Source organism: Periophthalmus magnuspinnatus, chromosome 23 (genome assembly GCF_009829125.3).
Source record: "Periophthalmus magnuspinnatus isolate fPerMag1 chromosome 23, fPerMag1.2.pri, whole genome shotgun sequence".
NCBI lineage: Eukaryota > Metazoa > Chordata > Actinopteri > Gobiiformes > Gobiidae > Periophthalmus > Periophthalmus magnuspinnatus.
The window spans coordinates 14,808,430-14,821,365 of NC_047148.1; the positions used below are offsets into that span (position 1 = coordinate 14,808,430).

General features: G+C 39.2%; 1 protein-coding gene across 1 annotated transcript; it reads right to left on the bottom strand.

Annotated features, from left to right (window-relative positions):
- Positions 1–7,210: 7,210 nt before the first annotated feature.
- LOC117391839 (leukocyte antigen CD37-like) lies at positions 7,211–11,503 on the bottom strand. Its single transcript, XM_033989765.2, has 9 exons — positions 11,338–11,503; positions 10,063–10,119; positions 9,556–9,675; positions 9,403–9,477; positions 9,230–9,325; positions 9,045–9,158; positions 8,617–8,649; positions 8,429–8,512; positions 7,211–8,062 (listed from the first exon to the last, which is right to left on the bottom strand). The coding sequence occupies exons 1-9, from the start codon at positions 11,395–11,397 to the stop codon at positions 7,973–7,975; spliced, it is 729 nt and encodes a 242-aa protein (XP_033845656.1). The 5' UTR covers positions 11,398–11,503; the 3' UTR covers positions 7,211–7,972.
- Between the last annotated feature and the right edge of the window lie 1,433 nt (positions 11,504–12,936).

Here is a 12,936-nt window from a genome sequence, read left to right on the forward strand (position 1 = left end):
TTACAAACATTACAAACACATTCTTTTCACAATGTTTCGTCAAAGTAACCTGTGGAAAAAGTCACAGTTGCGTTCAGCAGCTCCTGGTTGGTAGGTGTGGTGTGATGATGAAGTGCTCTCGTGGCTGTGTTGTAATCAGACGTAACGCAGCTCAGAGAGACACAGAGGCTTGACATAGCCAGACTCCCCACTGATGTGACACAGCTCCACTGTATTTCAGTGAGAAATAACTACAACAAAAGCTTCTGAAATAACACCCAGCCATGCAGCGGCCTGACTGACAGCGACAACAGCGAGGCTCACGATCAAACTAGAACAAATCAACAACAGGCAGAAAGACACAAATATTAGCCCCAAACCTTGGATGACTCACACAAGATTTCAAATCTCCTTTTGTCTCCGGATATGTCCCTGGCTATTTTATTTCTCTCTTTTTCACGTTTCTATGCAGGTTTTGGAGAAGCAAAAGCCAAGAAAATCATTTTTATAACCACAGGAAGGAGGATGTTTTTATCCAATTTATGTAAACTCTAAAAGTGACTTTGGTGAAATTGGACAGCGGTGATAAAGTTGCACAAGTGTAAACATATAGGAGCAACGAACTTCAAGTTTCTCACACAAACACATACTGACATGTCCCTGAGCATGACACTTCACCTTTATGTGTCATGTGAATGTGTTGGTGACTGTATGACACTGACTGCAGAACTTTAAAGCTACTTTGAGTGAAGCTACACATTCAAGTGACACCTTTATGTGTCATGTGAAGTGTTTATCATGCACATCTTTAAAAGGCAGTTGACTTTATTGAATGAGACAGATGTAAGCATGAACTGGGGACAGAAAGCGGGACATACAGCAAATTGTCGAAACGGGAACGCAAACTCAAAGCTACCACCCAGAGTAGATTGAGTGTGAAGTGTATCATGTGTATATTTTTCCTATAATCACATCTGTTAGACCAATGAGTACAAACCAACGGAAAGCGTGTGCTCTGGTTTACGAACATAAGAGAGGACATCTTTTTATATCGAGAAACACAGGGAGATCTTGCACTGTCATGGCCAACTTTGACAGACAGACACATCCAGCCTTCATGTAAGACCTGAAGTGATGCAACCAGGCGAAATCCCATCAAACACACTCTTATTTCCATATACGTCTCAATGTACCAAAGACAAGAAGAAATGAGGATGTTAGCTGGTTAAGGCATTGCCATAGTAACCACAATAAAGACCACCGCAGTTAATTTGGAGTATGAACAGAGCAAAAAAGAGGAGGAGAAATTCATGTACGGTTTGTTGTTGTTTGACATGGGTGTTTGAAGAACAGATGATTGACAGAAGAGACGGGGGCGAGAGTCAAGCGCTGTCTATCAGAGCACGCAGTCAAAGTGGACTATAATGGGAAATGTGTCAAGGGATATTTGCGGAGCGCCAATTATTAAACAAAAGACAGCAAACTACAGGAGCGTGTGTTTATGGAGTTAAAATGCAAAGTTCATCCAGGAATTTTAGATATGTGAGGCGTTAGAACATAGGAAATACTCTTTATTCTTCAAGGGTGATTGTGATAATGATTCATCTGTGATAAATGTTCGAAAACGTACAGTCAGAGAGTGAATAGTGTGCAACTGGTGCGTAACAAAAATCACACCAGTTCTACACTATTCCTTCTAGACTAGTTTAGTATTAGTATCCAGTGTATCAAATAGACTGTACCACCCATAGACTGTGTAAAGAAGTGGCCTAAGTGAGTTGTGATGTCACCCACAGCGTTCGGCTCCAGTCAAATGAAGCTCATCCAGGCTAGAGAAGTTACGGGGGGTATTCCAGTCGGGAGTATCGTAGCAACCGAAGAGCCAATCTAGGGTGAAGCTGTTGAAGGTAATGCTCTTTTCTTGCCTGCACCACTGGTTTAGCAGGGGGCAGGCACTTAGCAACGCTGTCAATCAAACCTGTTGCTAACGGGAGCAACCTTGGGGAAAGAAGCTACCTGGTTTGTCTGTTATTAATGTTCATATCTAAAAAAAACAAAAACAGAATCATGTAGAGCGGGTTAATGCAAACAGTTTAAGACCAAAATGACGAGCCTGGCAGCAGCAGTTACAGAGAGAGGAACCACAGTTTTCTAATGTAAAGGGAATTGGAGCCAGAGTCGATGGAGCTGGAAGTGCGCCCATGCTCACTTCCTATTTGGAGCACGGCAGCTTGCAGGTTAGCTATGTCCGTTTATATATACAGTCTATGGTTACCACCACACCAGGCGGTACAAGCTCCTGGGCCAGTTCACAGCGAGAAGGCACACACTGTTCAGACAAAATGAGAATGCTTGCCCCTCATGGTGGTGAATTAAGGGGCTAAAACATGCCCTCTGGTGTTTAAAAGTAGAATTCATTTAGAACTTTTTTTTCACATATTGCCCCTTTAATAAGACATTTAAGGGCTGTTCCTCAAAACAAATGTAATGATGTGATAAGAGTTAAATACTGGAAACATGTGGCATTAACACTACAAGGGAATTTGTTGATTTGTTTTGTTGTTTTGTTTTTTTTCGGTACCATAGAAGTTAACTTTAAGGGGACACTGAGAGCTTACTGCACTTGTGTAACTTCCACTGACTGTTTGATGTGTGGTGTTTTCTTCATGCAAATGCTGTGAATGTGAGAGAGTGTGTCCGTGCGTGAGTGTGACAGACAGGAAATGTTCCAGTGTGTTCTCCCTGCAGGCTGTTCCTATTTAACTGTTTCAGCCCACAACATGCATATGGTATAAATTATTCATCACATCCACACTTTGCTCAGATGTGTCTGTGCTGCTTTTGAACACCACTTATTCACTTTATATCGTCATAGCTACAAATGTAAAAAATGTACTGAAATATGTAGGCTACTGACAAAAGTATCCACATAACCCACATAATGCGTAGGGTTGAACAATATGAAAGCATTTGTAACCATCACAATATATTTCAGCCAAACCACTGTGCTGAATGTATTAGTTTTCCATCTGCCTGACATTGAGAGTTTTCTTTTTTCACCTACATGTCCTTGAAGTTGAAAGGAAATCTTGCCATTACTAGTCATACAATTTCTCTACAGTATGTGAATCCTGGCTTGTTCACAGTAACTTCTTTACTTTGCCTGTACATTTGTAATTTTGAGCTGAATTCTTCATTCAGTTTAAGTTTTGTTTTATTTATATATATTTTCTGATCAAGTGCACAGTAAGGCATTCTCCTGCAAACCCACATCTGTACTTTTTAATGAGCTACTTGAGACGTTGCTTTACATAGCTCCCACTGAAATGCTTATTGTTATGGCTGATTGTTTGGTTGGACTGTGCTGTGTTGGCGTTCACATTTGAATAATTTTAGTGAAGCATAATAACTGTCAGTTGTAACTCTTGCAGAGAAGCAGTTACGATAAATGTAAGATGGCAGAGAATACTGTTAGCGCCAGAGTTGGCTCTAAAAATTAGACTCCACACAAACAACTGTTGACCAGCTTCAGCAGATAAACTGCATATTATTTCCTCAGTTTTATTTCTTGAATTTTCAGAACTTTAATTAAAAGATTACTTTTGTTTCTGTGGGCTATTTTAAAATTAAACCCTGACACCATTTTTTTCCTATAACTGCTTGTGGAGGGCCTGTCACATTTGTTTACACAGTGGTCATGTTACTGATTTGCTTGTAATGTTCCACAGTATGGCATTAAACTTTTCTCCATGACAAGGTGACACCACCAGGAAATGTTACAGGTTAGAACTGTGGAGAGGTGACCCAGCTTACAGTAAGAATGCATGATCAAGGTACTGAGCAAAACAAACACCTGTAATCAAGCATATGTTAGATAGATGTTTAATGCCATACTGCAGAACATTTCTGGAATAGCAATAACATTTCTATGCGTGACAATCGAGGGCTTAACAATGTGGGATATTAATGAAAAACATCCCAAAATCTAGTTTGGGAAACAGAACCTAAGTATAAGGCGCAGGTAGAACATCAGAATGAAAGAGCCACTTAATCTACATGTTGACTTTACATATTAAAGAAAACTACAATATATAAAATCTGGATCCACTCATACACTTCAGTTTTAAAACCCAGCATAAACCCACCGCGTGTCAGACCAGGTACAGGACAAAACAGCTGGACGCACAGAGCTCAGGTGCACAAGTCCGAGCCCAGTCCAGAAAACAACAAACAACAAAACAAAGTGAAGCAAAGCGAAACAAAACAAGGCAAAACAAAACAGCAGAGGTGGTGCGCCCTGTGCCGCTGCAGACACTGATGACACTTAAAAGCATGAATGGGGAGTTACTATTAGTCCTACAGCGCAATGGAAATTAACCCAACTGAAGAGGAGCACATGCCTCTGATGAGGTGAGCACACGATCCCAGGGCTGACGGCTGAGAATCCGCTTTACGCAGCTCACTCTCTGGAGTTTGAGTGGCTCGCGTCGCCCGTGGCACAACGCCAAATACACAACCAGAATAATATTTAGAGCGCTCATACTTGGAGTTGAAATTACATTTGGGATGCGTTTCCCTTTTTTCTATTGATGAAAGCACCACTGTGCGCAATGGGCCTGGTACAGCGAGTACAGCAGAGCAGCGGGAATACACGGAACAGATGCGTAAGAATTTGGAAATTTTATGAATGAGGAGGTTACACGGGGCATTACCTGTCACTGCAGATGGAGGCGCACAGCGACGCGCACTTGGCTCAAGGCGTAATGTTTCGGCCAAGCAGAGAAAGTACACGAACCATGAACTTTGAGAATTTGGACATTTTTGTGAATGGGCAGGAGTAGTGGACATTAATTACCTGTCACCACAGACGAGAGCGCACAAGAACCGTGAAGCTCAGCGCGTTGAGAAGGTGAAGCGGCGCCGAGCTCGCACTCAGACAGCGGCACTAAAAGGAACAATGGTTAAGGAATTTTAATATTTTAATGAATAAGGGCTAAAGGACTAGAACTTTACCTGGGCATGGATAAGAGAGCTGCCTACACATAGCCAAACCTTAACTGTATACGCTGAATTCTTTAGGCGGTGTAATTTGCCACGTTTAAAATGACTGTCCAGCTCTAGGATTTGTTTGGACACAAGGCTGGAGTCAGTGAGGTTATTTCCTAAAAGGGCTCACTCATCTCATCTCATCTCACCTCACACTAGTCCTTGTGGAGGCTCACTGTGTGTCTACTGTCAGGAAAGTGCCCTGTCAGTTTCCTAGCTGCTTTGACCTTTGACCTGTGTGCTGTCTTGTGTCTGGAGGCTGTGTGGACCACTCTGATGAAAACTGAGTGAGCTGCTTTGTGTTCTCAGCACCTGTCCGCTCTGTTAGCCCCAGATTTTTGTGATTCTCTGAAGTGGTGTCTTTACTCAGCCCTCGGGCGCCTGCATGTCCCCCTGCAGCCACACTCTGATCAGTTAGACTCTGCAGAGCAAAAAGCAAACTAATGTCTTATTTGGTCATGTACATCACAACTCACTTACTAAAATGTTTAAATGTTTTATTTTAAATGGAGGGTAGGATCTGGTTTAATTCTCCAAGTGTTTTGTTTTGTCAAGACGATTATCCAATCAGAGAGGAGAATGAGCCTCACATTTCTCATTTGGGCTGCCGGTTCCTACAGTTAAAAGCGATCAATACTTTATGAAGATGTGAGGTCACCATTGCTTCCATCAAGTTGAAATGGACATGATTGACAGATGTATTAGTCACACAAATGGTGCATCGGTATCAAAAGAAAAATGGCTGCTTACAAGGAAAAAAGAAAGGAAAAAAATATCACAGGGGACTGAAAAACATCACATATTTCTGAAGAATCGGTGAACAAAACATTAAACTCTGTTAATCTGAGGTGACATAAAGTTGATTTTGTGATGAGTGACCAATGACCTTTGTCTCACATGCCTCACTGAAAACAAAAAAAAATCTGATTGCACAAAATCTGATTGCACAAATTCTGGATCAAGATGTGACAGAGAGCATGAGGACCAGACTCATATCCCTCTGTATACAAAATAAGGAGAGATATTCTGAATTTGAAAGGAAAACCTCTCCAAATGTGTTCTCTGTATGCAGGTTAAGTCACTGGTAACCCAGGTTTAGTTATGATCAATAAGAGCTCAAATGACTTGAGGGACTCAACCATCTCCCACGTGTTGTATGTAAAGTGTGTATTTTATATTCGTACAATAAATTAACCAAACCATCATAAAGCTAGCAACAAATCTCCTGTGATTACCTTGTTCTGATCATGTTTGCTGCACATCTGCAGTGGACACATTCTGCATTCAGTGAACTCACTGCTGTGTTGCAGTGGGTGGACTCTACCAGTCAATACACAGCCAGAGAAAATGCTCTAATCTCTCATTCTCAGGCAGTAAATTAAATTATGAAAATAATAGAGGAGTAATTTCATCCAACACTAAGTCACTGTTAGAGATTAAGCATGTTCTGTAAACATCACATTTGTGCACACTGACAAACATATCCACAGTTTTAATGTTACAAAGGCAACACACAAACAAAAGGCACACACAAACAAATACAGAGAGACTTAACATGAGCTTGCCATACAGAAAGACTATAAAATGTTATATTTTGATGTTAAAACATGGAACACATATCTACAGAGAGGCCCTATCTGTGGATGGTTTTCTAACAGTTACATAGAACTGACCAAAGTGGGTTGATTCTTACAGTTGTACAGGTCGGTGTGCCTGTGTGTCACTCTGTGATATTGTCCAGGGTTGAATTACATATCTTAAAATAAATAAATAGCTTCTACAATAAGAAAAAGACAGGAGCATTATCAGGATGTCTCCAGGTTTGAGCCACAATGACTTAGTTGAATATTACAGTGTAGAATATTATTAGGATATAATAAATGTATTAACTATGACATCTGATGTGTGACTCTCCATACTTACATTTTAAATGAATTGATAGCAATTGAAGTGATATATAACGTGTTCAGTCACTGGACTAGTCTTTACTATGTGTGGGTTGGTTTATTCCTGGGTTTGTCATTCGTGTTCAGGAGTGACATTGGTTTATACTGTGTTTTGCTGCCACCTATGGAGGGTTTAAGTGCAGCACAAGTGGTGAATTGTCTCAATATTGATTGATCCACTGTAGCAAACTAAAACGTGCCTAAATGTAGACCAGAACTTGTTTTTTTCACTTCTCAGTTTTTTTATTAAACATTTTGAATATTACTGGTCCATTTGGGAAATTGAAACAGAAGCATCATAAGAATATTTCCATTCCTTCATTTACAGATCATTGTTGTAATCATTGAGCTACTAGAATATAATCTAGACAAAAGGTTCATATAACTACAAAACTAACCATATAAGTGCTATTCTTCCAATGATAACAGGGTGATCATTGTTCATATATAAAACAAATACACTTCTATAATAGCATACTCATAATATCAATATAAAAACACACTTTTGGTTATCAAAGCATTAACAAAGTACAAAAAAGTGGAGAAGACCACACTTCTAATCCCAAACACAATAAAATTCAAAAGTGACAATTACATTTACAAATACATTTCCCATTTGCTTACTCCATCAACTCAAATTTAAAATCTCAAGAACAATCAGATATCATACATTCCTGAAAGTAACATTTAATTTTGTTCAATGTATATTTTGAAAAAAGCATACTGCATTACTTGTATTGTGTATCTGTGCATTTTAGGTATCACAATCAGGATGGAGGGATATCCACATCTCCATTAGACTGCCCCAGGGCAGTCATGACAACAGAAGCAGCTAACCACCACAGTGGGAGGGTGAATTCATGCAATGCAAAGTGTCAAAAATACATATTCTTATAATTCTTTGGAGTTATTTTTAACTCCATGCTGATCAAGCATTTGCTGTCACGGTTGAGCTTCACAGCACACATGCAGGGTCAGAGGTCAAGGGACGGGGGCAGACTTCAGTAGTTCTTCATGGACATGGTTGGTCCATCTCCATCATGTTGTTTGACCTGGTGCAACATCAGCAGTGTCACCAAAAGTCCCAGCAACTGCAGATTCAAAGACACAAAGGTCAAAACTCAAAATGCACATACAAAAATATACAAAATATTATACAAAAGTCACAAATGAAAGGTAGAATAGCAAAAAACACATAATTTGTTTTGTAAAAATACAAAAGATACAGAATCAGAAAATTTGGCTATTCCAAGCAAACAAAACAACAATAGAACAATGTTTAAATCAATTCAGAATCAAAATCCGAATCTTTGTCATAACATAAAATCAATATGTGCAGGAACTATATATTTGTAAGTACATAAGTCAATTGTAATACTACAATGTAATTTGCATTCATAAGTTAGGAAAGTCATCAGGTAAACATCATTTAAGCATTGGCTGAAATAAACACTTACTGCTGTGACTGCAAAACCAAAGCAGAAGCCCATTAACACCTTCATAACAATGTCAATGACGTCGAAGAGATATTTTCCACAGGACTAAGGAAGGACAACATCAGTTATGTTACTTAAGTTGGTTATTACACCGCGCAATCAATACATAAATAACATAACATTTCAAAAGAATAAATAAGTTGACTTACTGTAGCATATATCTGATCTGGTCCAGAGGTGCCCTGCAAACAAAAGCAATACATCGTCAATGTACCAGAGAACTTTATGGTTCAATAGAAAAGCATTTACCCCTTAACTAGAGGACTCCCATGTCAGGTATTGCATTTTTCAATATCAACAGGGGAGTCAAAAGGGAGGGACAAAGGGGTCCGTCATTCTGGGCCCTGGGGTCTTGGGGGCCCAGAATTGGACCCTCTTTCTAATAATGTATGTTAGAGGGGACCCATGTCAGAATCGGAATCAGGGTTACTTTTATTCATCCCCAAGGAGAAATTCTTTAGGCTTATTGCCCGGGGTCCTGAATATCAATACCTATGAATAATATAAGCACTTTTTAAATAATTCTTTTGATTCATATTTTTTGCTTGATCTAACAAAAAGTTGCCATAAAACCAACCTGCGGTCTGGATTTACATCCATATCCTCCATAAGTACTGGGCCCAGAGCAGGAGCAGGAGTCTGGGATTGTGGAGCCCCAGTCCTCAGGCTTGCTCAGCCCACAGCACTCAGCCTGAAATAGCATGAACTCAATCAACTCCAAACAGTTCAAAACTAAATGGTCTTAGTGCAGTTGACACTCACACTAGACTGGAGCCCATCCAGCATCGCTCTGAACTCAGGATGCTCCATGTAGGTCTTAGAAATTTCAGATGTAACATTTGTAAATCCGTCTTTGAGCTGCAACCACAGATGGATACGTATGAGAACCATGCCAATTTTTAAAATGAATATAAATATGACAATAAACATTTGACCTTGTTTCTTGTGACAGCGACATAGATGCCAAAGATCAGCATAACAACCATTCCAGCCACCATGAAACCTGCAAACTAAGAGACAAAACAATATGAATATGAATGACATCACATACACTTTTCTATAAGGATGTTAAGAGATGTTGCACTTACGATTTTAAGCGCCAGTGGTTTCTCTGAGCATCCGGCATAGATGCCCAGGCAGGAGATACCGAGGACTCCAATGGCAAAGACCCATCCCCACCCTATGCCTGGAGTTCCCACGGTGGAAAACTGTGAAAAGAAAAACCTCTTATGTTACTTAAATAAATCTGAGAATACATCAGAGTGTTTCATATGGATATGTAACTTCAACTTGTCAATAGATGGCGCTCATACAGTTGATTGAATTAGGCTTCCAGATGTAAGGCCTCGAATAGCTCACATCTTGATTTAATTGTGTAGTGCAGTTTTATATTACAACTGTCAGTGCCATCCAACAACATCCTGTCTTGGAAAAGCTGTTTACAATCTGAGGACATGAAAATATTAAAAGCAGCTACATATGTGCAGGCAAAATCTTTGTTTACATTAGACAGATGTGCTAACCATGGAAACTCATAAAATAAACTTAAAAACTAAAACAAAAAATGTATTAAAATGAGTGAATGTGCATTGTACCTGGCCACTGACAGCACTGGCCTTGACTATTCCAAAAATCAGCAGACATCCGATGATCTATGGAGAAATAACAACAATATGGAAAGGTATAAGTAAAAACACAGGGAGAAAAAAGTCCTGACTGTCTCCTCAAACCTGGAGGATTGTTCTGTGATCACATGGGGTTAGAATAAACTCCACAAATTACGTCAAGATGTGTGGAAAATTTCTGTCTTGAAGGCCTGGCTTTAGATTAAAGTGGGCTGGGCCTGTTTTGTTTTGTTTTTTTCTTTTTCTTTTTTTTTTTTTTTTTTTGTATTCTATGGCCACTGGGAGGAGACAGAGAATGGAAAAAAATATCTCTTGTTTGTCTCAAGCATGGTATCTATTGACCCTCTTGAGTGTGCATCTACACTTCCTGCTCCATACTGTGCGCATTGCCAATGAGTAAAAGTCTTAACATGAGTCGTGATCATCCATGTCCTGTCTGATGTTTAACAGCTGATTTATTTTAACACGACTCTGCTACATCCTCAAAAAGAGTGAATGGTGCAGGAAGAGCGGCTCCGCACTTGTTGAGAGAACCAGATCCTGCCTTTTTTTGACTATATTTTGGCTCCGCACTTGAAGAACCAGATGTAGCCTTTTTTTTCCCATTATATTCTGTTTTAAATTGTATCTTTAGTATTTTTTTAATTCAATTTTATTATTTGTCTGAAAATTACCATAAAATACAACATCTTTAATACTGAAAGTTTTTTTTTTTTTTTTTTTTACTTATTTTTTAATCTTTTATTTTCTTTAACTTTCTTTTAGAGCGTTTTTTGAGTGTGTTTCCCACCCTTTCTGACAAATGCTCTTCTGTGAGTAGGGGTCGCAAATTGGGGTGGGGCCTTAAACTGAAATTTGAGCACTCTCTCTCTCTCTTTCTCTCTCTCTCCCTCTCCCTCTCTATACCCTCTTTTTTCTTCTCTTTACTGGAAATGACTTATGCAACATAGATAATCACATAATCACGCAAGTTTGTACTCTCCAAAAGCATACCTATGTATTTCAAACATTTTTCAATCTTTTCAACAACACATTACACAACTTATTATTTTCTGCACATTTTGATGAGGAAAAAACACATATACCACCTACTTATGCTGCTTTATTTATTTCCCCTGAGAAATACAGATAAGGGATTTTAACAAAGTAGAAAAACTGACCACTGATGATTTATGATGCATTTAGACAAAGAATAAAACGATAAACTAGATTTCTTTAAAAAGTTATTTAAAAATGATTACTTACCGCAAATAAAACATTGAAGAAGATAAAAAGGCATTTGAGACATCCGTTAATTTTGCCCATTTTGAGATGTTAGTCCTTGGCGTTGGAGATGAAGTGGTTCCACCTTCACTAAGTCTGCGTGAGAGGATGCAGTGGCCGCTCTAATGAAAGGCAGGAGCTGTAACAACACATTTGAGCTCTGCAGCCCAATGAGACCAGCCCCCTGCACCTCCTGTCAGCATAACATGCAATGTGTGGACATAATCAACAATTACAACTACTGAATGATGTTTGTGTTACTGACTGTCATAATTCATGTTTTTGTTTTGATTTGGGTTCTTTTTTGTTTGTTTTTTGGGTTTTTTTATATGCATTTGTGTATATTCCTCACAGTGATACGCTCATTGATATTGTTTAACTACAATTACTAACACGAATTAAAAGGGTTTTTGTGTTAATCTATATTTTTACTAATGGGCTTGGGCTGGGGCCATTTGCAATAGGAACATGTCAGTCAAAGCACCTCAGACACATAGGAGCAAATCCAAACAAAACTTGTCTTCACCTTAATGGAAAAGAATGCATTTTATTTGATCACCTGCTGAAACATTAAATTGCAAAGAAAGGCAGCAAATCTACTCAAGAGTGACAGTTATTACATTCAGGGCTGTTATTGTTCCTTATGTTGTTTTACGATCAATAACCATCAAACATCTAGGCCCTCTATGCTTTAATCCATACTTTTTTCTGCTGTCCATCGGATTGGATTGTTAAATGTTGTTGAAATATACGGGAGCGCCCTTTGACCTTGACTTTTGTCTTCAGATCACATTGTTTAAATTCCAACCAAAGTCGCGTCCGCTGTGTGATTTTAGGAGACGCTCACTGCCACTGCCACTTTCTGTAAAGCTACCTCCAATATAAACGCATTGCCTAACCATATTTCCTCTGGTTTGTTTCTTCATCCTGTGTCATCATCACGTCTCTATAGAGTAAAAAGGTGTAAAAGTCCAATGATTTTACACCGGATGCACGTTCTGATGCAACCATTTCAAGCTTGGGACTGACATGATGAGAACACTTTTATAAAACTTTAATAAAACAAACCTGGACATACTGTATGATAGTTTTGCGACAGTTTTGTATCTCTTTGAGTCCACAGAGTCCATGCAGCAGCACTTGTGTTTATCAGAAGCAGCACCACCCCCACAGCTGGCCCCTTCTGTCAAGGCCTCCCTCTCAGATTTACAAGAGAAAACACTGAGCGACCGATGTGCATCTAAAAAAAAAAAGGGCAAACGTTAGATAGTACACTTTTTCCTTTGTTTATATTAATGAGGCTGAACTTTACGAGAGAAGGAAATTGTGTAACGTAACTTCTTCGTCTGTTACAACACCAAGAAAGAATTGTGTAGGCATGACAGATGCTTCCAATACTTAAAGGTGCACTGTGTTACTTTTCTTGTGTAATGTCTGACTCGATTGTCACCATGGAGATGTTACTGCTGTGTCTGCAATGTTCCTCGGTATGGTTCCACAGATCTGACCTGTAACCTGGTCTTATGGCGACACTTTCTTTTTCACAGAGATAAATACAGTTCCCTGCATTATCAGAAAACC

Excerpts from the sequence above, each read along its gene's own strand:
- LOC117391839 (XM_033989765.2), bottom strand. The coding sequence starts at position 11,397 with ATGGGCAAAATTAACGGATGTCTCAAATGCCTTTTTATCTTCTTCAAT. Across the intron at positions 9,478-9,555 it reads AACCACTGGCGCTTAAAATC|TTTGCAGGTTTCATGGTGGC; the intron begins GTAAGTGCAACA and ends TTTGTCTCTTAG. Across the intron at positions 8,650-9,044 it reads GATGTAAATCCAGACCGCAG|GGCACCTCTGGACCAGATCA; the intron begins GTTGGTTTTATG and ends TTTTGTTTGCAG.